Source organism: Pseudorca crassidens, chromosome 20, assembly GCF_039906515.1.
Source record: "Pseudorca crassidens isolate mPseCra1 chromosome 20, mPseCra1.hap1, whole genome shotgun sequence".
NCBI lineage: Eukaryota > Metazoa > Chordata > Mammalia > Artiodactyla > Delphinidae > Pseudorca > Pseudorca crassidens.
The window spans coordinates 55,413,526-55,437,283 of NC_090315.1; the positions used below are offsets into that span (position 1 = coordinate 55,413,526).

At 41.4% G+C, this 23,758-nt stretch overlaps 1 protein-coding gene and 1 long non-coding RNA gene across 13 annotated transcripts; one reads left to right on the forward strand and one right to left on the reverse strand.

The window, feature by feature from the left end:
- The first annotated feature begins 46 nt into the window (after positions 1 to 46).
- CENPN (centromere protein N) lies at positions 47 to 20,829 on the forward strand. 9 transcript variants are annotated; one of them, XM_067720921.1, is made up of 11 exons: positions 47 to 183; positions 2,765 to 2,906; positions 4,157 to 4,202; positions 6,061 to 6,120; positions 6,421 to 6,497; positions 12,501 to 12,677; positions 14,698 to 14,799; positions 16,073 to 16,136; positions 17,662 to 17,774; positions 19,811 to 19,937; positions 20,203 to 20,829. In XM_067720921.1, exons 1-11 carry the CDS (start codon positions 152 to 154, stop codon positions 20,283 to 20,285), a joined length of 1,023 nt encoding a protein of 340 aa, XP_067577022.1. In that variant the 5' UTR covers positions 47 to 151; the 3' UTR covers positions 20,286 to 20,829. The 9 variants fall into 9 exon arrangements, with proteins under 9 accessions (XP_067577022.1, XP_067577025.1, XP_067577021.1 ...); XM_067720924.1 differs by having other exon boundaries at positions 57 to 178; XM_067720920.1 differs by having other exon boundaries at positions 59 to 178; positions 2,726 to 2,906.
- On the reverse strand, positions 5,743 to 23,743 carry LOC137215558 (uncharacterized). 4 transcript variants are annotated; one of them, XR_010939318.1, is made up of 4 exons: positions 23,397 to 23,743; positions 22,783 to 22,917; positions 22,105 to 22,194; positions 5,743 to 5,782 (listed from the first exon to the last, which is right to left on the reverse strand). It is a non-coding gene; the product is annotated as an uncharacterized lncRNA (long non-coding RNA). The 4 variants fall into 4 exon arrangements; XR_010939316.1 differs by lacking the exon at positions 5,743 to 5,782 and adding an exon at positions 12,672 to 12,925; XR_010939317.1 differs by lacking the exon at positions 5,743 to 5,782 and adding an exon at positions 17,329 to 17,655.
- Between the last annotated feature and the right edge of the window lie 15 nt (positions 23,744 to 23,758).

Genomic DNA, 23,758 nt, shown 5'->3' on the forward strand with positions numbered 1-23,758 from the left:
GGGGACTCGGAGAGTTTCACTTCCGTCGCTCTCCCCACACGGTCCCCTGTGCCGAGGGTACAGTCCAAAGTTTTGGCTCCGCCGGGAGGGGCTCCAGGGCGGCGGGAACTGCAATTGGTGGCTTTGAAGGTGCAGCAGGCGGGAACATCTGATGAGGAGAGAGCCGGCCGGCGATGTGGTACGGTAAGAGGACCCCTGGCGGAATGGCATCGGGCCCCCGAGCGTGGAGGAAGCCTTGAAGAAGCCACGTCCCACGCCTCTGAGGCGACTTCTTCGCGACTGCCGCAAGTCCCAAGGTGTGGGATTGGCCCTTGCTCTCGGGCCGGAGGCTGGGGACTACAGTTGAGGCTGAGGTGAGGAGGGCGATGACGCTGGGCCGTGACGTAACATCCGCCCGTGGTGGGGCGGAGCCTTACGTAAGGCCTGCGTCACGCTGGAGCCGCGCCGAGCTGTCACCGGCTAAACTATCCCAGCCCTGCCTGGGTTGCTGCTTTCCCGAGTTGAGTGTTCTTGTTTTTGGTTAACCTTGGCGTCCGTCCTTTTTAGTCTTTGCAGCCTCTCGCATTACTCCTGCTGCTCCTTGTGGCAGCTCTTAGGCTGTGCAGATTTCCAGGAAAGTTACTTAAAAGGGACCTTTTTTGTCATGCGTTCATTCAGCTGTTATATCTCGAGCACCAAGCCAAGCACTGTGCTAAGCGCTCAGATGTAAAAAGAAGTTAGCTAATCACAGGGAATCAGAAGAGTTTATTCAAGGGTTTTCCAACTTTATTGATGAGATTGTGTGGACTCTACCAGAATTCTTTAGAATGGCATTCCCAAAGTTTAGCGGGAATTAAGACTCTTAGTCTTAAAATGCAAAAATCTCAAGCCCTTCTCGGTCCCCCACCCCACCCCCAGTTTAAATCGTTGGAGCCCAGGAATCTGCATTTTAACAACCACCATCTCCAGTGTTTTTGATGGGAGACGCTGGCTTGATATTGTCACCGACTGTTGGACCCTAATCCTTCCCAGGTTGTTTACCTCCTCAGGCACGGCTGCTTCAGGACAGCCTCTAAGACTTCATTCCACAAGTATTTCCACTAGACAGTTCTTGGGCTGACACTGTTCTAGATTCTAGGAATGCAGCTATGAATAAGACAAACATAGTTCCTGCCCTAGTGAAGCTTAATCAAATATTTAATGCAATAAAGCAATAAGCAAGATAATTTCAGATAGTTCTGTAAAGACAAGGTGGGGAAATAACTAGATTGGGTGGTCAGGGTAAGTCTCTCTGTGAAGAAGCATGGCTGAGACCTGAATTACAAGAGCCATGTGAATATGTGCAGAAGAACCTTCTAAGCAGGGGTCACCGCAGATGCAATGGCCCTTAGCTGAAGGGATCCTCTTGTAATAGAGAAACTAGAAGGGCAGTGTAGCTGGAGCTCAGAAAGCCAAGGAGAGAGTGGTGGATGACAGGGAGGCAGGAACCAGACAACGCAGGGCCTTGTGGACCATGGTGAGGATTTCAGTCCTGACATTAAGGCAGGTGGGTCCTGCATCTGGACAAGGAAATGAGTCAGGCTCAATTTTCATGATCCTCATGCTGCTCCCACATTCTTAATTCAGTTATTTTTCTCTCTAAACAACTAATCATTCCTCTTTATTTTTAACTATTGTTTTTAGTATCTTTTCAAAGTATTGGGTTGGCCAAAAAGTTCGTGTGGGTTTTGCCATAAGATGTTACAGAAAAACCCGCACGAACTTTTTGGGCAACGCAATATATTCAACTACCCATATATTTTCAGAAGTGGGTGATGGTAATAAATTATATGCCGTGTTCAACACTTAAATGGTAGAAATACGTCGCAGCCAGGATTCTTTTAGGGGAATCTCCTCTATTTGCCCTTGGAAATCCCATAGTCGTGGTGGAAGCAGGTGAGATTGACAGACTGACTTCTGCCTCTAGTCATAAAGGCAGCCCTTCATGATCTCTGACCTCACCTCCTCCTCTGTGCCTTTTCACTCACCACTCTGACCTCTCTGGAGGCCTCCTTCTCCCTGTCCCTTGAAGACCCCGAGGCTTTTGCACTTGCTGTTACATCTGCCTGGAAAGCTCCTCCACCAGCTAGCCCCATGGCTCACTCTCCCTCCCCCAAGGATTGGCTCAAATGTCACCTTCTCTCTGAGGCCTGCTCTCCATCCCCACCACCCATTGCCAGCCTGCTCCACTTTCACTGCTTCCTAACACCGCTCCGTTTTCTCCTCAGCACTTATCACTTTTAACATTTTTTGTGATTTTCCTGTTGCCTGTCTCTCCCAACTAGAAAGGACGCTCCATATTGGCAGGGATTTTTGTCTTTTTGGTTAAAGCTGTATCTATCCCCAGTGCCTAGAAAAGTGCCTGGCACACACAGATGCTCAATAATTTGATACATGAATCAGTAAATGAGTGAATGATTCACATGTCATTGCCATCAAAAGATCAAAACACTCTAGCCAGGAAAGGAGGGAGAGCACTAATTTTTAAAAACTCTAAAACATATTTAAATGTACGCTTAAGGAGAAAATAGTTTAATCCTCCTGTTGGAACACTGTTCGCAGAGCGCCTGAAAAATGGTAAACATTTGGGTGCTTGACCTACAAATCAAAATTCTGGCTAAAATATCATGCTGAAAATTCACTAAGTTACACTTTTGTGTTTGGTTAATACTTTATCGTGCTGTTTTTGGTTTTGTCTTTACGAAAGTGCCAAACAGATGGATGAAACTGTTTCCGAGTTTTTCAGGAGGACCATCTTGAAAATCCCATTGACTGAAATGATGACAATACTAAAAACCTGGAATTTTTTGTCTGAAAATCAACTGCAGACTGTAAACTTCCGGCAGAGAAAGGAATCTCTTGTTCAGGACTTGGTTCAGCTTTGTGAGGTAACAGTGTTCAAAATGATTAACCTTGAACATGATGCTACCCTTTGGTTTTTTTCTTTCCTTTCCTTAGTCCAAAAGAGATGTAAGGTAGCTGCTAGGCTGTGAAGTTAGGAGGGCTACGTACCACGATAGCGGAAAAGAAACTAATTTTTTTTTTAATTTACTTTTGGCTGCGTTGGGTCTTCGTTGCTGCGCGGGCTTTCTCTAGTTGCGGCAAGCGAGGGCTACTCTTCATTGCGGTGCACAGGCTTCTCAGTGCGGTGGCTTCTCTTGTTGTGGAGCACGGGCTCTAGAACACGGGTTCAGTGGTTGTGGCGGACGGGCTTAGTTGCTCCATGGCATGTGGGATCCTCCCGGACCAGGGCTCGAACCCGTGTCGCCTGCATTGGCAGGTGGATTCTTAACCACTGCGCCACCAGGAAAGCTCCTCCTCATTCATTTTTAAATAAATATACTTTATGACCCAGCAATTCCACTTCGAAATTTACATATATGGAAAACATAATTAAAAAAAGGAGGTATATGTAATATCATAATTGATAAACATTTATATACCTAGTTATAGATATGTAAATATCTATATATAAAGATGTTAACTAGCATTGTTTACACACAAAAAATTGGAAACAACTATACTTAGGAGATTAGATAAATAATGATATGTCCACATAAAATATTCCTTAACCATTAAAAAGAATAAATTAGATCTTTCTGTATAACACTGAAAGAAACTATATAATATGTAAACATATAAATATGTGTGTATAGAGCAGTGGTTCTCAGCTGGGATGATTTTGTCTCCCAGAGGACACAATGTCTGGAGACGTTTGTGGGTGTCAAAACTGTGGGATTGGGGTGCTGCTGGCTTCCAGTGGGTAGAGGCCAGGAATGCTCCTTTACATCCTAGGACAGCTTCTACAACACAGCTTTATCTGACTCAAAATGTCACTAGTGCCTGGTTGAGAAAACCTGGGATAGAGGAAATCTAGACGGATACCATAGATTAAAAAAAAAAAAGTTAAAAGTGATAAATGAGGATTAGATCGGGGGAGAACAGTTGTGAGAACCTGTAATGAGACACGAATCAGAAGGTGTATGTGTTACTTAACAGAAGAGCAGAGATGGGAGACAGGTTGTCAGTAGAGTACTGAGAGGGCCCTCATCTGCTCTAAGCATCCTAAAATGTGCTGTAGATGGGGTAGAACCACACCTATCACCACGATTACTAAAAATGGTATATTCTCTTTCAGGAAAATCGTGCAAGTCTCAATGATGCAGCCCTTTTAGACATCATTTGTAAGTTTTGGTGATTTGTATTTACGCTTAACCAGTCCAGTTTCATCAGAGAGGCAGTTTTGTATGTAACGGCTCAGATTCTAGTCAAGTTGACCTGGTTTCATATTTCACCTCTGTCACTTACCAGTCTTGTGTCCTTTGCCAAGTCACACGACCTTTTTTTAAGCCTCAGACTTTTCCTAAGTAAAATGGACATAATAACAGCTTCTACTTCACAGGATTGTTATGAGGGTTAAATAAGATAAGACTTGAAAAGCCCTTAGCACAGTAACTGGCATACAATAAGCACATAGTTAGTGTTTGTTAGGCTTTGTATTATTATTAACAGAATTTGAAAGTAGATGTCTGCGAATGTGTTCTAATTACAGTGCAGCCTGTAAGGAACGTAAGGATTAACAGTGACCGTACTTGCACATAGAGTGGTCATGGGGGCACTAAGTGGGAGAGGCACACATGGCTCTGGTGTCTGCATGTGCAACTAGAAGGAAATTGGGCCCCCGGCTAAGATAGGAGACACTAGAGGTGGACCAAGCTTGTCACAAATATCATGGATTAGTCTAGCATGTGTTCTATTTGAGGAAATATCTGCATTTGTATTTAAGTCCTTGCCATTTATCATGAACTTCTACACGGTGTTTAAAAGAATCATTAACGACAAAAAGTTTTTAATCTCCATTATTACGACAACAACCTTATTCAAAGATCATTTAGCAGGCCATCTGAACTCTGAAACAGAGAACCAAGGAAGAAAATACCGGAAAGAAACAAAACCCTTTGGATGCTATCTTTCAGGGCAGGCATCACATTATACCTGATTACACCTGTTTTGGACAGAACTGGATAATCAAGAATTGTCAGGCCATCGCCATAAATGGGGTGGGATGGGGAGACAAGGATGCCAAGGCACCAAAAAAAGAAAAAAAAAAAAAGACACAGGACAAGAAAAGTAATAAGACAAAGGCCCAGCAGGTTGGTGCCCTTGAGTATTGGGGCCAACAGCTCCTCTTATGGGGTGCAGAGCACCTTGGGCCTAGGTCCAAAGACACAGGGATGCAGACCGAGGTCAGCACAGGGATAGAGTAAAGCCAGGATGACAATGTGTTGGGACTGAACTCAGTAACTTCCTAGGCCCATTTTTACTCCAAGGTACTCTTAAGTTTGTAACTCCTGGAGGGTGTCTTCTATATCATACATTCATTCATTCATTCATTCATTCATCAAATATATATGTTTAATGCCAGCCAGTGGCTAGATGCTGGGACTACAGCAGTGAACAAGACTCAGTCCAACATCCCACAGGTACAAGAAGTGTAAAAATGAACATCTAAATGTATGCTGTAATGTCAGGTAGTGGTAAGTACTATGAAGGAAACTAAAGCAGGGCGGGATGGGGGGTCGATTTGGGTAGGGTGTTCAGGGTAGGCCATTCTGCACTGTGGCATTTTAGTAGAGACCAGAATGAGATGTGCAGCGAGCTAGGAGAAGAGTGCTCCAGACTAAGGAAAGCCGATAGAAACACCAGTTCCAGGAGCACATCATCCCTGGCTTGCTGCGCAGATGCAGCAGTCTATGGAGTAGACCTGTGTGGACAGAATAAATGGTCTAAGAATAAATGCTAAATCTCTACTATGTTGAGTAATTCTTTATGACTTGTTTTATTTGTCTGGAGTAAATTTGATCCATTTAAAATTTATATTTTGAATAAAGATCTGTATAACTTAATTTGTAAATTACTGTTAATTTGCTCCACTTTCACATTATTAAAAATATGTATTTATAAGTTGAAAGTTCTCTGATATGATAGTTACTCGAAAGTTCTCCTGATATGATAGTAATAAGCTCTTCCTCCCTGTCTCAGATACTCAATTTCATCGGCATCAGAAAGTTTGGGATGTTTTTCAGATGAGTAAAGGACCAGGTAATGTTTTCCATTTTTAACTGAACACTTGTATTTGATGTTTTGGCAATTTAAAAATAAGTAGCAGTTTGTTCCTCGTAAGTCTCTTTTCTTTCCAAATGCGGTGATTATTACTCATGTATAAAAAAATGAGAAATATATCTGGTGACGCTCTGTCAGGGGTACCAGCAGCGTTTGTGTGATTTGATCATTACTGCTCTTTGAGGTTACACCAAATGCTTATCTTCAGGATCTTTGTAAATGTATTGAAGACACTGTAGCTCCCTTGATTCTTCTTGATTTTTCTTTTCATTTTGACAGGTGAAGACACTGACCTTTTTGATATGGAACAATTCAAAAGTTCATTCAAGAAAATTCTTAAGAGAGCATTAAAAAATGTAAGATTAAAATTTATCTGAATTTCCATAAAATTCAATTTCATGGCATCTGTGCACTTAAAATTCGCTACTACATTCTTTTTTTCAATTTGTAAGAATTTCAGTTAGTAATATTCCATACTGTTCTATTCCGTATCAAAGACAAACTCTACTCAGTGTAAAAACTTTCCTCTCCCCTTACCTCTCAATTCAGGGGCACTGCTTCTTTCTCAAGAGCAGCACTGCCCGGTAGGACTGTACAACGATGGAACTGTTGTAGATCAGCACCGTCCAGGACCCAGCTAGTAGCCAAGTGTGGCTGGTGTGACTGAGAAACTAAAATGTTCGTCGTGTTTAACTGTGATGAATTTTAGTTAAATGGCCCTAGGTGGCTCGTGGTCACAATGTTAGGGTAGCTCGAGAGCACAGAAGAGTCCTCAGCTGCCAGTCTGTTTCCACAGGTACCACCTCAACATCTTATCCTAGGTTGAGGTGATTGCTTTTTTTTTTTAATTTTTATTTTATATTGGAGTACAGTTGATTAACAGTGATGTGTTACAGGCATACAGGAAAGTGATTCAGTTATACCCATACAAGTATCCATTTTTTTCAAATTCTTTTCCCATTTAGGTTATTACAGAATGTTGAGCCAAGTTCCCTGTGATATGCAGTAGGTCCTGAGGTGATCACTTTTTAACAGCCTCCCCTCCTTCATTCCCTTTCCACCTTACTCTGCCTTAGTCCTCCTTGCATATAAAGACATGCCAAAACTGTCCCATTCACTGTGCACTGCCTGTCCTCTCTGGCATAGCGGTGTTCCCTCTTCTCTGATAAACTCCTTGACCTGTCTCTCCATCCCCTTACCTCATCCTGTCTCTAACTGTTCCTGCTTTCTACTTACCCACCTGTCACCGAACATATTCCCTCATCTCCTTTCTTATAATGACCCTCTGTGTGTGCTGTGAATCCATCTCCTATGTCCTCATCCAACAGACCTGCTTTATTTTCCTCTGTTCTCTTGCATCCTTAATCTCTTGCCTCTTCTGATTCCTACTATACTGCTTACAAATGTGCTCAGGTCTCAGTAAAAGTACATCCTTTCCCCAGGCTCATCCTCAAGCTCTGTGCTTTCAGCCACAAGACTCTTGGAGGGAAATATTTCTTCTTGCTCCAGATGTGTCCCACACATGGAAGCAATCCCACTGGCCCCTCCTCACCGCCCCCTTCACTTTCCTCCAGCAGGAGCAGGGCCTTAGCCTGAGTGAGAGCAGCTGCCTGCAGGCAGCACCTACTCTGGTCTGTTCCTCCAGGGCCGGCTCTGCCCCTGCAGGGAGACCACTCAGAGCGGTCCTGCCAGTTACCATGGAGGCTGCTCTGCCTGCTTCTGGATTTGGTATCAGGAGGGCCACTTGCCTGGAGCAAACTCCCCATTCCTTTAATCGCTGTATTTTTTAAAACATTTCAATAACCCTTAAGACAAGTCAACCCGGCCCCTACCCCCAATTACTCTTCTTTGTCAAAAATGTCCTAACTGTTTCTCCAGATGAACCTTAGAAACATTTTCTCAGGTTTACAGAAAACAAAATCTTCAGCCGTTTGAGTAGGGGTGCATTTATTTATTTTTTGACTGCGCCACACGGCTTATAGAATCTTAGCTGCCTGACCAGCGACTGAACCCAGGACCTCAGCAGTGAGAGCGCAGAGTCCTAACCACTGGACCACCAGGGAATTCCCTGCATTTAATTTATAAATTAATTCAAAGAAAATTGTGAACCAAGAGAAGGTATGTCTCCTTTTTTTTTTAATTTTGTGAATAAGCAAGCACTTTTTTTTACCTTGCTCCTAAGTTCTTATTTTGGATTATATTATTTGAAAACTCTTCTTACCATGAAATTATGAACTTTGCAGACATTACAGGAGAGTCCTGTCTGGACTGTGGCTGTGGCACATGCACCTGCTTTTTTTTTTAAAACAAAGAGCCTCATTACCACATGACCCCTGGCCAGCCCTCCACAAGTGTTGTGGATATGTGGTTTGGACCCTTCTGGAAGCAGCCTTCTTATGAAGCTGAACATGACTGGCTAACTCATCTTGAGAAACACTCGTCTCTCTCTCCTTCTCTCTCTCTCTCTCTCTCTCTCTCTCTCTGGTCCAGTTCAGAGTTTATCCCATCTTCTCTCCCAACACCTTCTCACTTGATGGTCTTTCCTGTCCCTGTTTTAGGCATCAGGCACTTTTGTTCTTTTAACCCCAGGCCACTGCCCTCACCAGGCATGGAGAAAAGAGTCTGAAACACTCACATTTATTCCCACTATGATGCCCATGTATTTCAGTTGTTAGATTTCTCTTTTCTTATCACTACCAAAAGCTTTTGCCTCCTGAATGAATTTCAGGCACACTAGCGGGGGAGGCTGGGGGGACAAAGGAGCTTTTTTACTGATCATATCTGTCCTGCTTGAAAGGCCAGCTAGAGAGTGACGTGCTTTGTATACTGCAGGTTTTAGATGAGGATGACCAGGTAAAGGCCGTGTGTCTTCTCTGTCTCCCCGTCCCTCTACTCCAAGCTGGCCCACGTGTCCTCAGCCCTTTCCTCAACTGACTGAGGACTCCCGGCTTATCTTCACCTTCCTCCACATAACTTAACTAGTGGCTGGATAACTCCACTTTCCCAAAGGCTGATGATGGTGACGTCATGACAAATAGCACCTCCTGGTGCCCAGGAGTGAAGAGTGACTCACCTGCTGCTCTAGGACAGGCACCTTAACCTTTCTGTGCCAAGGACCCTTTGGCTATTAGTGAAGCTTATGGACCACTTCTCAGAAGAGTGTATTTAAATGCTATAAAATAAAATCCATAGACTCACAGGGGAAACAAAAGGTATTAAAAATACAGTTAAGGTATTAAAATGGCAAATTGTGATAAGTAATGCATGTGCTTCTTTATTAACACAATAAATAATCTCATGATGGGTCTAAAAGCAACTAGTTTCAAAGTACTAATAGGTATAAATGATATCTTTGAGGCATGTGCAACAATTATAATATGATAAGAGTATTTGGGATTTCTATGGACAACAAAGTAACGGGTCTTAAAATTCCACTGTTTTGATGCCTACTTTCCAGTTGAAGGAGATGCTAAATTTCAGTTAGAAATCAGTACAAATAAAGATGAAATTTTTCCCCCACCAAGTCCACAGATGCCCTGAATTCTAACCATGGACTTCAGGTAAAGAACTCCTGCCCTGAACCAATGGGGGAGAGAAGCTGATATGAAAGGACACAGGGAGCCTAACTGGGGAGTGATGGGTGGAGAGTGAGTGAGTGAGTGAGTGAGTGTGTGAGTGTGTGTGTGTGTGTGTGTGTGTGAGAGAGAGAGAGAGAGAGAGATTGACTGCACATCATACCAGGTAAAACTCTGCAAAATACAAAGTTCTTGGAAAAACTTACAAAGAAGAGACAAACTAAAAACTGCTTCAATCGTAAGGGAGCACCTTTTTTGTCCCTTTCTGTGCCTGTATCATGTAGTATAATAATGATGGTCTGTGTTAAGTATGTTAATGTGTTAAATATGTGGTGATTCTTTGTATTGTAAGCTTCCTTTGATTCTCACGCCAAACATACGTATGTTCAGTAGCTTGTGGGCCTTGGCCAGTTACTGACAGTTGATGGCTAGTGGAGGATACCCTGGCCAAGAGAACAGTCCCAGTTTCGCCAAACCACTTAGGACCCTTGGCCACACTCGTTTATGTCATCTTAAATTTTTTTTTTTTTTAATTTTTTGCCTGTTCCACATGGCATGTGGGATCTTAGTTCCCTGACCAGGGATCAAACCTGCACCCCCCGCATTGGAAGCACGGAGTTTTAACCACTGGACCGCCAGGGAAGTCCCTTGGCTGCACTCGTTTAAGCTTGAGCAATATTAATCTGAGCTCTCCTCTGTGAAACGCTTTATCCCAGGTATTGCAGGAGGATATCCATTGAGGTAGTTTCTTGGGAAAATAATAAATATCTATATTTGGGCCCTGCCTCTACGGGTATCTGAGTATCTTCTTTACTTTAAGAATGTGAGATGGAGCATCGGCCAGCCGGGCCAGGATTACACTGACTCTGTGGACGCCCTTTCCTCTTAGCCTATTGATTTTTAACCTTTTTTTGGACTATAGACCCTTATGAACATTTTGATAAGTGGCACAGCATATCTCTAGAAAAGCATACCTTTAGACATGTCCATCCAACGGTGCATCCAATTCAGGAGGTCACAGACCTCTTTAAGTCCCTTCATGAGCCCTCACTTAAGTTATCCTCATTCTAGACTAGAGACTACCTGACTCCGTTGAATGCTACCAATTTTCTCCTAGCGAAAATGTGCCCTCCGTACACTACACTCAATGTTGACTTTACACACTTATTTTCTTTTGTAATGTGATGCAAAGAGGCTATTCAGAATAAGATCCTGTCCTCTTCCATTCAAGCTGGCAGAGGTCCACTGCATGCCTGCTGGGGCCGAGAGCTGTGCTGTTCATCTAGGGGAAGGTCAGACTGCTCTGTACCCTCCATGCCCCTCGTCGTGGGTTCCTTGTCTGATACACTGAGGAAATTTGGGGAAGCAACCAGATAAAGAGTGGGCAGAGTCAAAATACAGTCGGCCCTCCCTATACATGGGTTCAACATCCATGGATTCAACCAACCACAAATTGAAAATATTCGGGAAAAAAAATTCTAGAAAGTTCCAAAAAGCAAAACTTGAATTTGCTTTGGGTCAGCAACTGTTTACATAGCATTCATGTTGTACTTATGATTATTTACATAGCATTTACTTTCTATTAGGTATTATAAGTAACATGGAAATGATTTAAAGTATGTGGGAGAATCTCACAGGTTATTTGCAATTACTACACCATTTTATATGAGACTTGAGCATCCTCGGATTTTGGTATCCTGAGAGGGGTCCTGGAACCAATCATCCAGAATCCTTAGGGCCAACTGTAACTGCCTTCTTTGCTAATGTCAGCAGCCATGTGATCACCAGGAATAAGATACAAGAGGGAGGAAATAAAGAGATGTGGGCAGGGGATTCCCTGGCGGTCCAGTGGTTAGAATTCCACGCTCTCACTGCCGAGAGCCCGGGTTCAATCCCTGGTCAGGGAACTAAGATCCCGCAAGCTGCGCAGCACAGCTAGGAAAAAAAAAAAAAAAAAACAGGGATGTGGGCAAGCCAAGTGTGCCTGTCTCAAGTATCTCCAGGGTCTGAGCTGCAAGGGGGGCTAATAATCTAGGAGTGAGCTATTAATTCCATAGAAACTGGCAATCATATTTAAAAGTTTAGAAAGGTCTATATTTTATCCATGAAATGGAAACCACGTAGAATTTCTTATATTCTCGCTATGTAACTTTGCTTTGGGGTAATTTTTAGCACCTGAGCTAAATGCGTAAAAGCATTAGGATTAGTATTTTTTTAAGCCCATTGCTACATAGAAGTCTTACTATTAAACTTTACAGTGCATGCTAGGTCTGTGTTCAATGCTAAAAATGCTTCCTTATAAAATATCTCATTTGTGAGGCTGCTTTGCTTCATAAACTCTTATAGTTTTTCAGGACAAAGCCCAAGAAATTACTGAAAATTTCTGATGTCATATCCTGCTTGTAGGATTTAAAATTTTTTTCCTTCCAAAAGACTTTGCAAGGCACGAATGTATCTTTACAAAACGACCACAAAATATTTTCCCAAAGATTTCCCAAAACACTGTAATGAAGAGTAGGAGAGGGACTTCCCTGGTGGTCCAGTGGTTAAAACTCCATGCTTCCACTGCAGGGGGCATGGCTTCAATCCCTGGCTGGGGAACTAAGATCCTGCATGCCTCACAGCACGGCCAAAAAAAAAAAAAACGTAGGAGAAAAGACTGCCAGACCTCAGCCGGTGTGCAAGATTATAATAACATCCTTCACCCCTAAAAAGCACCTGTTGTTGGTGCCCCATGAGATTTTAATTAGGAAACTTACATCTTTTTTTTTTTTTTTAAATAAGGTGACAGTCAGCTTCAGAGATGCTGAGGAGAATGCAGTATGGATTCGAATTGCCTGGGGAACACAGTATAGAAAGCCAAACCAGTACAAACCTGCTTACGTGGTGTATTATTCCCAAACACCATATGCCTTCACTTCTTCCTCCCAACTGAAAAGCAATCTACCCCTTCTGGGTCAGGTATGGAACCAATTACTATAAGTTATAATGCTGTATTATCCTTATCTCAGGTCCGTGTAGGTTTAAACTGCTCAATATCATTTGATATAAAATGCGACCTGTAGGGGGACTTCCCTGGCGGTCCAGTGGTTAAGTCTCCGCGCTTCCACTGCATGGGGCACAGGTTCAGTCCGTGGTCAGGGAACTAAGATCCAGTATGCTGCACGGTGCAGCCAAAACAGAAAATACCACCTGTAATTCTTTATCTCCTAAAATAAGAAGCAGAAAACGTTATTATTCTACAAGTGGGAGGACAGCATAAGCATTGGTTTAGAACTCTTCATTACTGTCTTGTAATTGAGAAGTAGTACACAATCAAGGTAAAAATCCAACCAACATAGAAGTCTCTGAACAGTCTTTTTTTTTTTGCGGTACACGGGCCTCTCACTATTGGGGCCTCTTCCGTCACGGAGCACAGGCTCCAGAAGCGCAGGCTCAGCGGCCATGGCTCAGCGGCCATGGCTCATGGGCCCAGCCGCTCCGCGGCATGTGGGACCCTCCCGGACTGGGGCACAAACCCATGTCCCCTGCATCGGCAGGCAGACCCTCAACCACTGCGCCACCAGGGAAGCCCTCTGAACAATCTTTTAAGACTCCATACCCTTCTGCGCAATCCCATTCACCCAAAATAACTGCTTTTAACAGTTCTGCTATTTCCTTTCAGAAGATGTTTTATTACAAAAACCACACTGGTATATAGGGTCTGTAATTTGCTTTTTCTAACTTAACAGAACATTTCAATGAGGTTACATATGAATGTACCTCACTACTTTTTCATGACCTCATCATTTACCTATTAATGAACATTATTTTCATTTGTAACCATTTTCCCCACATTGCGTACACAAGAAGCGTGCTTTAACAGCAGATGGTCCTCTGGTCAGAGCCTGCTTCTGTTTATGGTTCTGCCTTTGGTGTCATAGGCTTCCTAGCATCTTCCCCCAAATAAGCCATCCCTAAATTAGCCTGGCAACTGCTGCTGCTTCCACCGTCTTAACATTCACAACTACAATGGTGCTTCAGTTGGTTCCAGAGCTGATTGTAGATAAGCAGCTCTGCCATCCTGGCTGCATCATCTCTAGTGCCAAGTAGAACACCAAGTCCTCCAGGCAGGCGGACTTGTCATTTAAATTCCTTAGGTGTTTACTGAAATGGCAGAAAGATTGCTACTGCTGCTCACTTCTATTTCTTTCTAACACTTAACTCTCCTTTACATTTGGAGTCTCTTCCTCCATAATAAATGGTGGTTTTCCATCCACTGACAGCCAGGTGAGTCCACCCTGTCCCACCTAGTTTAAACATCACCCCAAAAGCTAATGTTCTTTTCTAATGTGTATCTTAAGGCAAACTTATTTCTACGCTCTAGTTCCAGGTAAATACCTTATTCTATTAATTCTGTTTCAGTCTTCCAACTTGTTTCCCCAGACGATGGGAAGCTTTTATAAGTTGCATTTAATTTGCACTTTTTTCTTCAAAATTTGTCCTAGAGCGTACACACATATTTGCATTTTTGTATGGCAGTATCGTAGTATTAATGACTAGTAATCAAAAATGGTAACATTTGAGTATTCACTGTTTATTCTTAACTCTGAATTTCATTTATTATAATTCCTAACTTTAAACAGGATCACTTTGGGACTTCCCTGGCAGTCCAGTGGTTAAGAGTCGTGCTTCCACTGCAGGGGGCACGGATTCGATCCCTGGCTGGGGAACTAAGATCCCACATGCTGCTTGGTGCGGCCAAGAATTTTAAAAAAAAAACTTTTTAATAAAAAAAATAAACAGGATCACTTTTCTAAAAATGGTATTACAAAAGACCTTACATTTGTGAGAATCTTAATGCCATTAGCCCCTGTTTTTGTTTTTCAAGCTGAGTAACAGGCCATGAGATTTAATTGTTCTGGATTTTTTCCTGAACAAGTATTGTAAATACAGAGATAGACACAGTAATGCTAATAGTCTTGCTAATTTTCACTTCAAGGCACTGACAATTGCTAGCAAACACCATCAGATTGTGAAAATGGACCTCAGAAGCCGGTATCTGGACTCTCTTAAGGCTATTGTTTTTAAACAGTATAATCAGGTGAGCCCATCAGTGACTCTATTTAAAGTTAAGTCTCCATTTTCTCTTTCACACATAATTTAGAAGCTGAGCAGGTGGGAAAGTCTACCTCCAGCGATAGGAGATCACGTCAGATATCCCTGGAATGCAGAAAGTTTTCAGTTAACATGAAAGGAAACAATATAATTTCTCTCTCTCATCTTTTTATAGTTGCGTTGTATTTTATACTGCCCATTAGTCATTAGGGTCTATGTTATAGGTCCCCGTTTCCAAATCATCTATTCCAATCACAATTTATTTTCTCTTCAGAGTAACTCGACACTGTCTTTTGAAGCTGATTATATTATTCTGTTCTGCAAGAGAGAAGCAGAATTTTTTGTCCCATCAGTCAAGCAGGTGATACAGGAGTTGGAAGTAAAGGAGAAGGCATTGGTTTATTAAGTCCCACAATTTATTTGTCAAAATTATTTGAACACATTGTTCCCCTTTAATGATAAGAACGGATCTGGCTCAGGGGGTTTTTGTTTGTTTGTTTGTTTTTTCCTCTGCATGGCATCTGTGTGCTCAGATGTTCACATTCCTATAGGATTGTTAAGGCTCTGTGTATATCTTTGAGCCCTTAGGTATGTTATACTTATGTATTTTCATCTGTTCTAAGTAGAAAGAAGTGATGGCTCTCTGCAAGCTACTCTTTAAGGAAAAAATCTAACATTAAGAAGTTAGATAATGATTTTCTCCCACAGCAGCCCCTCCCTCTTACCTACCACCCTCCTACCAAATTGCTATCAATGGTTCTCCTATGACAGTTGCATTTCTAGGAAAATTCATATTGTCAAACACTTAATTATAAAAACAATGGCTTCAGTGGGGAAAGTAAGCGAAGGGGTCTGAGAGGTTCAGACTTACAATAGGAAAGTTATTTTTCGATAAGGAATCTCAGCAAATTTTTTACAGTTATAAAGACATATATATAAAGCTGAAACATCACATTGTAAATGCTGCCTCTGATTCCTCTAGCTTTTGCATTCACCAGCTATACTTCTTCCAGATCCATTTTTTACATTAACAAGGTACAGAGCTCCTCAAATAAAGCAGCCATGTTGCTGGCATTCTCTGCCAACATCGCTCTAGGAGAAATGCTCAACTCAGTCTGCAAATGGCCTCAAATCTTTGTGTTGGGAAAAACTAAAGATAAGATTTGCCATATTTTTATGCATTAAAAGCAATTAATATCTATACTTCAAGGTGATAAAATTAGGAAAACATTCACTTTTTTCTTTTTTCTTTTTCCTAGATCTTTGAAACTCACAACTCTACTACACCTCTACAAGAAAGAAGCCTTGGGCTAGATATAAATAGTATGTGTGTTTTAAGATAAAAACTGAAATTTGGAAGGACATTCCTTTTCAGATTTCTGTCACCCAGGAAAACATTTATGTACCAGGATGTGATTCAAAAGTATTTACTGTTTTCAGAAAATTGAAAATTACATTTCTGTTGAAGTGGGGAAGATAAGCTACCATAATCTCTTTTAGAATTTACTAGACTGGCATCTAATAATAATCAGAACAAAAACAAAAATTAACTAACAGTTGTTGAGCATTTCTTCTGTGCCAGGCACCATACTAAGGTGTTTATATGAGTCATTTCCTATTTCTTCACAGCAGTCCCATGAACAAGCTCTTTTCATCAGGAAACTGGGTTTCAGAGAGGTTTAGTAACTTGTGAGGCAAAATCACATAGCTAGGAATCGGCAAAGCCAGGAGTGAAATCCGAATCTGAGTCTGGAGCCCAGGCTCTTAATGCTTCCTGAGTACTTTATTGCATCTCACAGGTATTACGTTATTTACAAATTGAAGGTCTGTGGCAACCCTGCGTTGAGCAAATCTCTCAGCGCCATTTTTCCAACAGCATTTGCTCATTTCACGTCTCTGTGTCACATTTCCATAATTCTCACAATATTTCAAACTTTTTCATTATTATTATATTTGTTATGGTGATCTGTGATCAGTGATCTTTGATGTTACTACTGCAAAAAGATTACAACTCCCTGAGGGCTCAGATGATGGTTAGCATTTTTTAGCAATAAAGTACTTTTTAAATAAGGTATGTACATTGTCCTTTTAGACATAATAGTGTTGCACACTTAATAGACCTCAGTACAATATAAACATAACTTTTATATGCACTGGGAAACCAAAAACTTCATGTGACTCACTTTATTGCAGTGGTATAGAACTGCACCTGCTTATCTCTGAGGTGTGCCTGTAATCAGAATTGTTACCCTGTTGCTACTCACAGGTGACATGAGTCCTTTCCTAGAAAACCCAGGAGAATATAGTATGAAACTACTAATGTAGATCAGAAAGTTCAGAAAAGTGATGGGGTACAATATAGATTTATAAAAATGAAAATGTTCCTCTCTCTTGGCAGTGACTTGGCAATAAAATGAAATGGTACAGCCATTATGAACTAAACATATTTATGACTTTCCAATGGCATAGGAACTGCTATTGATGTCATGTTAAGTAAAGAAAGCAGGATACAAAATTGTGTGTATTTTATAATCCCAGTTTAAAAAATACATATCTTTTTATTCACTGAAAAAAGGGTTAGACAAATAGATTAAAATGTTAACAGTACTTATCTCTGTGTGGTGGAATTATGGGTGATTTTTATTTTCTCTTACCAGCCTATACTTTCCAGCCTTTCAACAATAGGAAATTATTACAATCGAGAAGAAACAGTAAACATTATTTTTAAGTTATGCAAGCAAGTTGAAAGGTTAGCAATGAAAGGATGATACTTTATGGATGAAATATATATTATTATAATAATATTAAATATATAACAGCTGTTTCTCTTGAAATCTTCCATCTGTAGTGGATTCAAGGATCATTCATGAAAACAAAACAGAAAAAGAGAGGGTCCAGAGAGTGACTCAAGAAATTTTTGGAGACTATCCACAACCAAGGCTAGAATTTGCACAATATAAGGTAGGACACTGCTATAAACTAACTACAACTTATCAAGATTTTTTAAAAAGAACTAAAACTAAGTGGAAAACAGATCTAAGCAACTGTCTCTTATTCATTTGTCACTTTAATGTTGTATAAAAAGTTTATGAGTTAAAATAGACTTCTTTATCATATTTAGTAAGTTCCTCTGTTGCAAAGGAGACCTTTGGAAATTTTGAATTTGTCTTTTCATTTCACCTTTCATATTAATTCAGTTATGTATAACCAGCTGTGATCTGTATTTTTGAGAAAAAAAAAAAAAGGTAGGTTATACCTTTCTAGCCCACCCACACCTAGAACAATGCTTGCACATGGTCAGTGCTCATAAATACTTATTAAATAAAAGAGTGAATAAATAAGTCATTACAAAGCCCAGTTGGCATCATGTGGAGAAAACCCAGCAGCCTGCAAACCTGGCTCATTACAGAAGCTTGCCCACCAGGAAAGCCAGGTGGGGGGCAAGCCCATGGCCACCATTAGAAGAATTCAAGGCTTATATCATGATCACGCTAATCTAATACTCATGCTCATACTCGTAACACCCTCCTCCCCTCAGACCTTCCAATAAAATTCTTTCTGCTTAGAAGGAACCTTCTGCAGCTACGGACCACACTTTAAGTCTACCATTGATCTGCTCACTCAGGCCCAGTGCCTGTTTGGTTTGATTTGTTTTTAGTGGGAAAAGTTGACTGACACCTTTCAAGTTATGCTCCCTGAATGGCAGGTTTCAACCCATTTCTTTTAAACAGCTCACACTCTTAAGAAAGTCATTCTCAAAGTGTGGTCCCTGGACCAGCAGAATCAGCCTCAGCTGGGAATACGGGTAAGAAAGGCAGGTTCTTGGCCCCATTCTAGTCCTACTGGATTGCGGACTCTGGAGGTGGGTCCCAGACAGCTGTCTTCACAAGCCCTCTAGCCGATTCTGCACAGAGAACCACTGATCTAGGATACATAAGATTTAGTCCACAAAACTTCTCTTTATACACATCTTAGAATGGGTCTGTTCTATAAGTCAAGGCATACATTTTTTCATACCTGCTACTAATTTTTCCCTACCTTTTCTATTTTGAAAAATGTCAAACCTTCAGAAAACATGCAAGAATATTACAATGAGCATTCATTTCCCCTTTGTTTCAAAATTTACTAATGGTTAACATTTTGCCACATCTGCTTTCTTTCTCTTTCTTTATTCTGAACCATTTGAATTAACTGCAGACATTACTCACCCTCTAAATATTTCAGCATTCTGTCTCTAAATTTTAAGGATCATTTTAAGTTAAAAAAAAAAATAAAATGAAGTTAGAATCTAAGAGCCAAGTACCTACTGAAGTAACAGTACTTATATATTTGATGATATGAAGGAACTGTTATTAATTTTTTTAGGTGTGGTAATGTTATGGGGGTGAAGTTTTGAAAAAGAGTCCTTTTTAGGACTCTTTTAGATACATTGAAATATTTGCAGGTGGGATACTATGGTGTCTTGGATTTGCTTGGAAATAATCCAGTGGGGGTGGGCAGTAGGGCACGGAAGGTAGGGTAATAGATGGAACAAGACAAGTCATTGTTTCAGCTGGGTGATATGCACATGGGGACTCATTACACTGTGCTCCTCACTTTTGTATGTTTTCTAAATCTTCTATAATAAGAAGTTAAACTGCGGTAGTGACTCAAAACACAAGACATTTTTACATCGAAATGACAGATTACAAAAAACTGCTCATTTTCCATTAAGAATGCAAACCTAATGCTCAGGTAAAGGGCATCTGAGGGCAGAACTGACATGCAAGGTCTCCTGTGTGTCAGGCACTGTGCACGCTTGGCTTTTTGCATGCGATATTGTTGGATATACTGGTTGCCCTCAATGTTTGCAATTAGCAAATTAAATGGTTCCCACCCCCATTAGTCCCTGTGTTTCTTGATAACAAGAATTAGTGAAATACATAATCCTATTTCTTTATATTTTGCCATTGCAACTGATATATTTAATCGTCACTTAAAAATATATCTGTTGACAGCTTGAAACGAAATTCAAAAGTGACCTAAATGGGGGCATCCTGGCTGAGAGAGAAGAACCCCTCCGGTGCCTAGTTAAGTTCTCTAGCCCCCATCTTCTGGAAGCACTGAAATCCTTAGCACCAGCCGGTAAGTAGTCAGGACACTTCATCAGCCAGAAGAATTAACAACATACTACATTCGACCCTCTCTTTGCTGACTAATTGCCCCTGAGCTTTCTCATGGCTCTAGTCTGCTATCCCATCATGCCCTGTTTTGCATATTCTGCTTCACTTAATGGGGGTCCATGATCCACCCTCTAATCTCGGTCATTTTTAAACTGACTCAAATCGTTGTCCCTGTGATTATTTTCATTTTCTTTTCTTTTCTTCTTTTTTTTTTTTTTTAATTTCAGGTATTGCAGATGCACCACTTTCTCCATTGCTCACTTGCATACCCAATAAGGGAATGAATTATTTTAAAATTAGAGATAAATAAGATGTATGTGGTTTTGTAAGTACAGCTTGACTGTATTGCATATGCATTTTATAATGACTAGCTGGATAGCTTCTATCTGCAAACTTGTTTTAGAGATTAATCCTTGATGTTGATGATTTAGAAATGTTCAGTATAGTTCTTGGGACTGATTCTTTCCTCCTCCTGCAAAGCATAGCAGTTGTGGGACTTTAAGATGTGACAGGATGTCATTTCTCTCACTCCTGTCTCTCCTCAATCCTGGAGAGGTCTGGTTCCAGTTGCTGGTTTCCAGGGATTTTCTCTTAAGCCTTGGATCACAGAAAGAAGCAACAAGAAACTATACCCAACCCAAAACTTTCCAGGAGAACCATAAAATTGGTCCATTCAAAAGGTAGAATTGGGCCCATTAAGTTATTATTGCAGGAGGTAGCCTATCAGTTGATTCAGCTATATAAAATAATGATTTCATTGTAAATATGGTACTTCTCGTCTATTTTATCATACATATGGCATTCGAACTGACAGATAATATACAGGTTTGTGAATAAAGATATTTAAAAATGGGTGTATCGGTCACTTGTGGTGAAAATCCTACAGTGATCATCACTAAATTGCATGTCCTTTTACAATAACACTTTAAAATCTACTCCCTATCTTGATCCACAAAGGATTTGGGGTTATAACAACATATGTTACAATTATGATAAAATTAAAAGGTGAGGGGCTTCCCTGGTGGCGCAGTGGTTAAGAATCCAACTGCCAATTCAGGGGACACGGGTTCGAGCCCTGGTCCAGGAAGATCCCACATGCCGCAGAGCAACTAAGCCCGTGCGTCACAACTACTGAGCCTGCGCTCTAGAGCCCGCGAGCCACAGCGACTGAGTCCACGTGCTGCAACTACTGAAGCCACGTGCCTAGACCCTGTGCTCCACAACAAGAGAAGCCACCACAATGAGAAGCCTGCGCAACACAACGAAGACCAAACACAGCCAAAAATAAATTAATAATTAATTTTTAACAAAAAATTAAAAGGTGAGGAAATCTGGGCAAATGAAGGACAGAAAAAGAATAGGAGGACAAAATAAAACTAGAGGTAAGATTACCACGTAAGAACATACAAGTGCCTCCTCAACTGCTAGAATAAAAGGAAAAATTTGGATGGTGTTAGCCAGTGGCCAAAGCAGAGGAGAAAAACACCAATTTAAATGAGATATTTAAAAACTAGTATATCAGTTACTTCTGATGAAAATCAAAAAGAGGCTTAATATACAGATATAAACACAATCAGAAGGGGCTAAACAACGCTTTATACCAATATAATGTATTGGTATTGTCTATACCAATAGGTATTTTATGTGAAATATATTTGTTTAGATTTAATTAGCAAATGGCTTAGACACTTCAGTTATCTCAGAGTGAGGCACTGAGTCTGTAGGGGCTTAATAATGCTAATTTTTTTTGTAGACCACAGTCATGGTTTAGAGCATCTGTTCCTATGTGCACACATATGGTAGGCACTTCTACTCAGTGCCTGAATGCCCATATTAGGTCTGTACAGAGGCCCTGCAGGTTCCTGGGATGGTTTCCCATAGGCTCACAGCCCTTTCTGGTGCTTTGCAAGGATGTGCAATGAGAGCCTGAACGAGAAAGCCACTATTCATATTGGGTTGGCCAGAAAGTCCCTTTGGGTTTTTCTGTAACATCTTACAGAAAAACCCAAAGGGACTTTCTGGCCAACCCAGTATTACCCAGCCTAGAGTGGAATCACTTGAACCTGCACCCTGCAGCCCTCCCAGACAGAGGCTTCTGCTTCAGGAAATGAGATACAGGGAATGCTTACCTGGTATGTGCTTGACGGTCCAGAGACACATACGCCATTCAGATGCAGTCGTGGGATCAGATGGAGTAGTAAATGCAGATCCAAGGATCTCTAGGCCAAAGGAATTTAATGCACATTAGGTAGGGTCTCCAAAAATGGAAAAAGAGCTCATGTTTACTGAGCACTTACTATGTGGCAGGCGCTGTGCCAAGTATTTTATACGCTTTGTCTTATTTTCATAATAATCCTATAAGGCAGGTGGCATTACTAGTCTCACTCTATTGGCGTGAATACCAAAGCTTAGTACTAGCTAGTAAGTGACTGAGCCCACATTAACCCCAGGCAGTTGGCCTCCAGAGCCTGCCCTCTTGGACACTGCTGGAAGAAACAATAGCCCGTGGATGCTATCTCTCACACAGATGTCGGGGGTTTGGGGCCCACAGTACTTTTTAATTCAGAATTCGTTACTGTGAAGCAGAATAGTACCCTTCTCAAAGATGTCCACATCCTGATCCCTGGAATATGTAAATCTGTTACTTTACAAAACAAAAGGACTTTGCAGTTGGGGAGGTTATCCCGGATGTCCTGGATGGACCCAGTGTGATCACAAGGGTCCTCAAAAGTGGAAGAGGAATAGAAGAGAGCAGAGGGAGACCTGACTACTGAAGAAATCAGTGATGTGAAGAAGCCTCAACTCACCATTCATTAATGACTTCGAGAAGCTGGAAAAGGCAAGTAAACAGATTCTTCCACAGAGCCTCCCGAAGACATGCAGCCATGCCAACACCTTGATCTTCACCTAGTAGACTCATTTCAGACTTCTGACCTCCAGAACTGTAAGATAACAAATCTGTGTTGTTTCAGGCCACCAGGTTTGTGGTGATTTGTTATTGCAGCAATAGAAAACAAATAGAGCTACTAATATATAAAAGCTGGGAGTTTTCACATAAAAATCTTGAAAAATAAATCCTGCAATACCAAAGACGAGTAGTAGCCACTGCCCCCTTTAAACAAAGGATGTAACTCCCATTCCGCTGCAGTCCTCACCCCTCCCTTTTGACTACACCTGGCCTCCTACACTCATTTAAATGACCTATCTGGTGGTCCCTCTTCCGACTTAGGATTTGGAACCCTCCTCTGAGCTACACTGTCTCCCAAACAGTAATCAAATTTCAGCAGTTAAAATACAGGCAAGTAAATCTACCCTCCCTAAAATGATTAACTCTGTCAATTATAACAATCCTTTTTTTTGTATGTGACCTCGGGCTAGTTACTTACTTCTCTTCAAATATGGGAAAACTTATAATACGTACCTGCTAGGTCTGTTTCGAGGACAAAATGAGATACTGAATGAAAAGTGCATTCCCAGTGTCTAGTAAACAGAGATAGTTGTAATGCACATACTCTCGCCTCTCCTCCTGTTGAACACTTGGGTTATTTCCAATCTTTGGGAAGTAAAGTTCCTGAACGCATTGCTTTTTCTTCTATCCAATTGTGGCCTGAGGTAAGATTTCTAGGAAGGCGAACAATGGATCAGCGCGACCAATACGTGCTACCTGTCCCCAGGAACCCCTGTGACGTTTTGTAACCCGCCCGCCTCATCTGGTCGTGGCTCCTGGCAGACGCGCCCTCCGCCACCCGCACGCGACGCCGCGGCCGCCCGGGCCCGCCGGAT

Bases quoted from the DNA above. Each gene is read 5' to 3' on its own strand.
- CENPN (XM_067720919.1), top strand. From the start codon at position 152: ATGAGGAGAGAGCCGGCCGGCGATGTGGTACG. The intron at 6,121-6,420 runs GTAATGTTTTCC...TCATTTTGACAG, and splicing joins TCAGATGAGTAAAGGACCAG to GTGAAGACACTGACCTTTTT. The intron at 14,800-16,072 runs GTGAGCCCATCA...TCTTTTTCCTAG, and splicing joins TTTTTAAACAGTATAATCAG to ATCTTTGAAACTCACAACTC.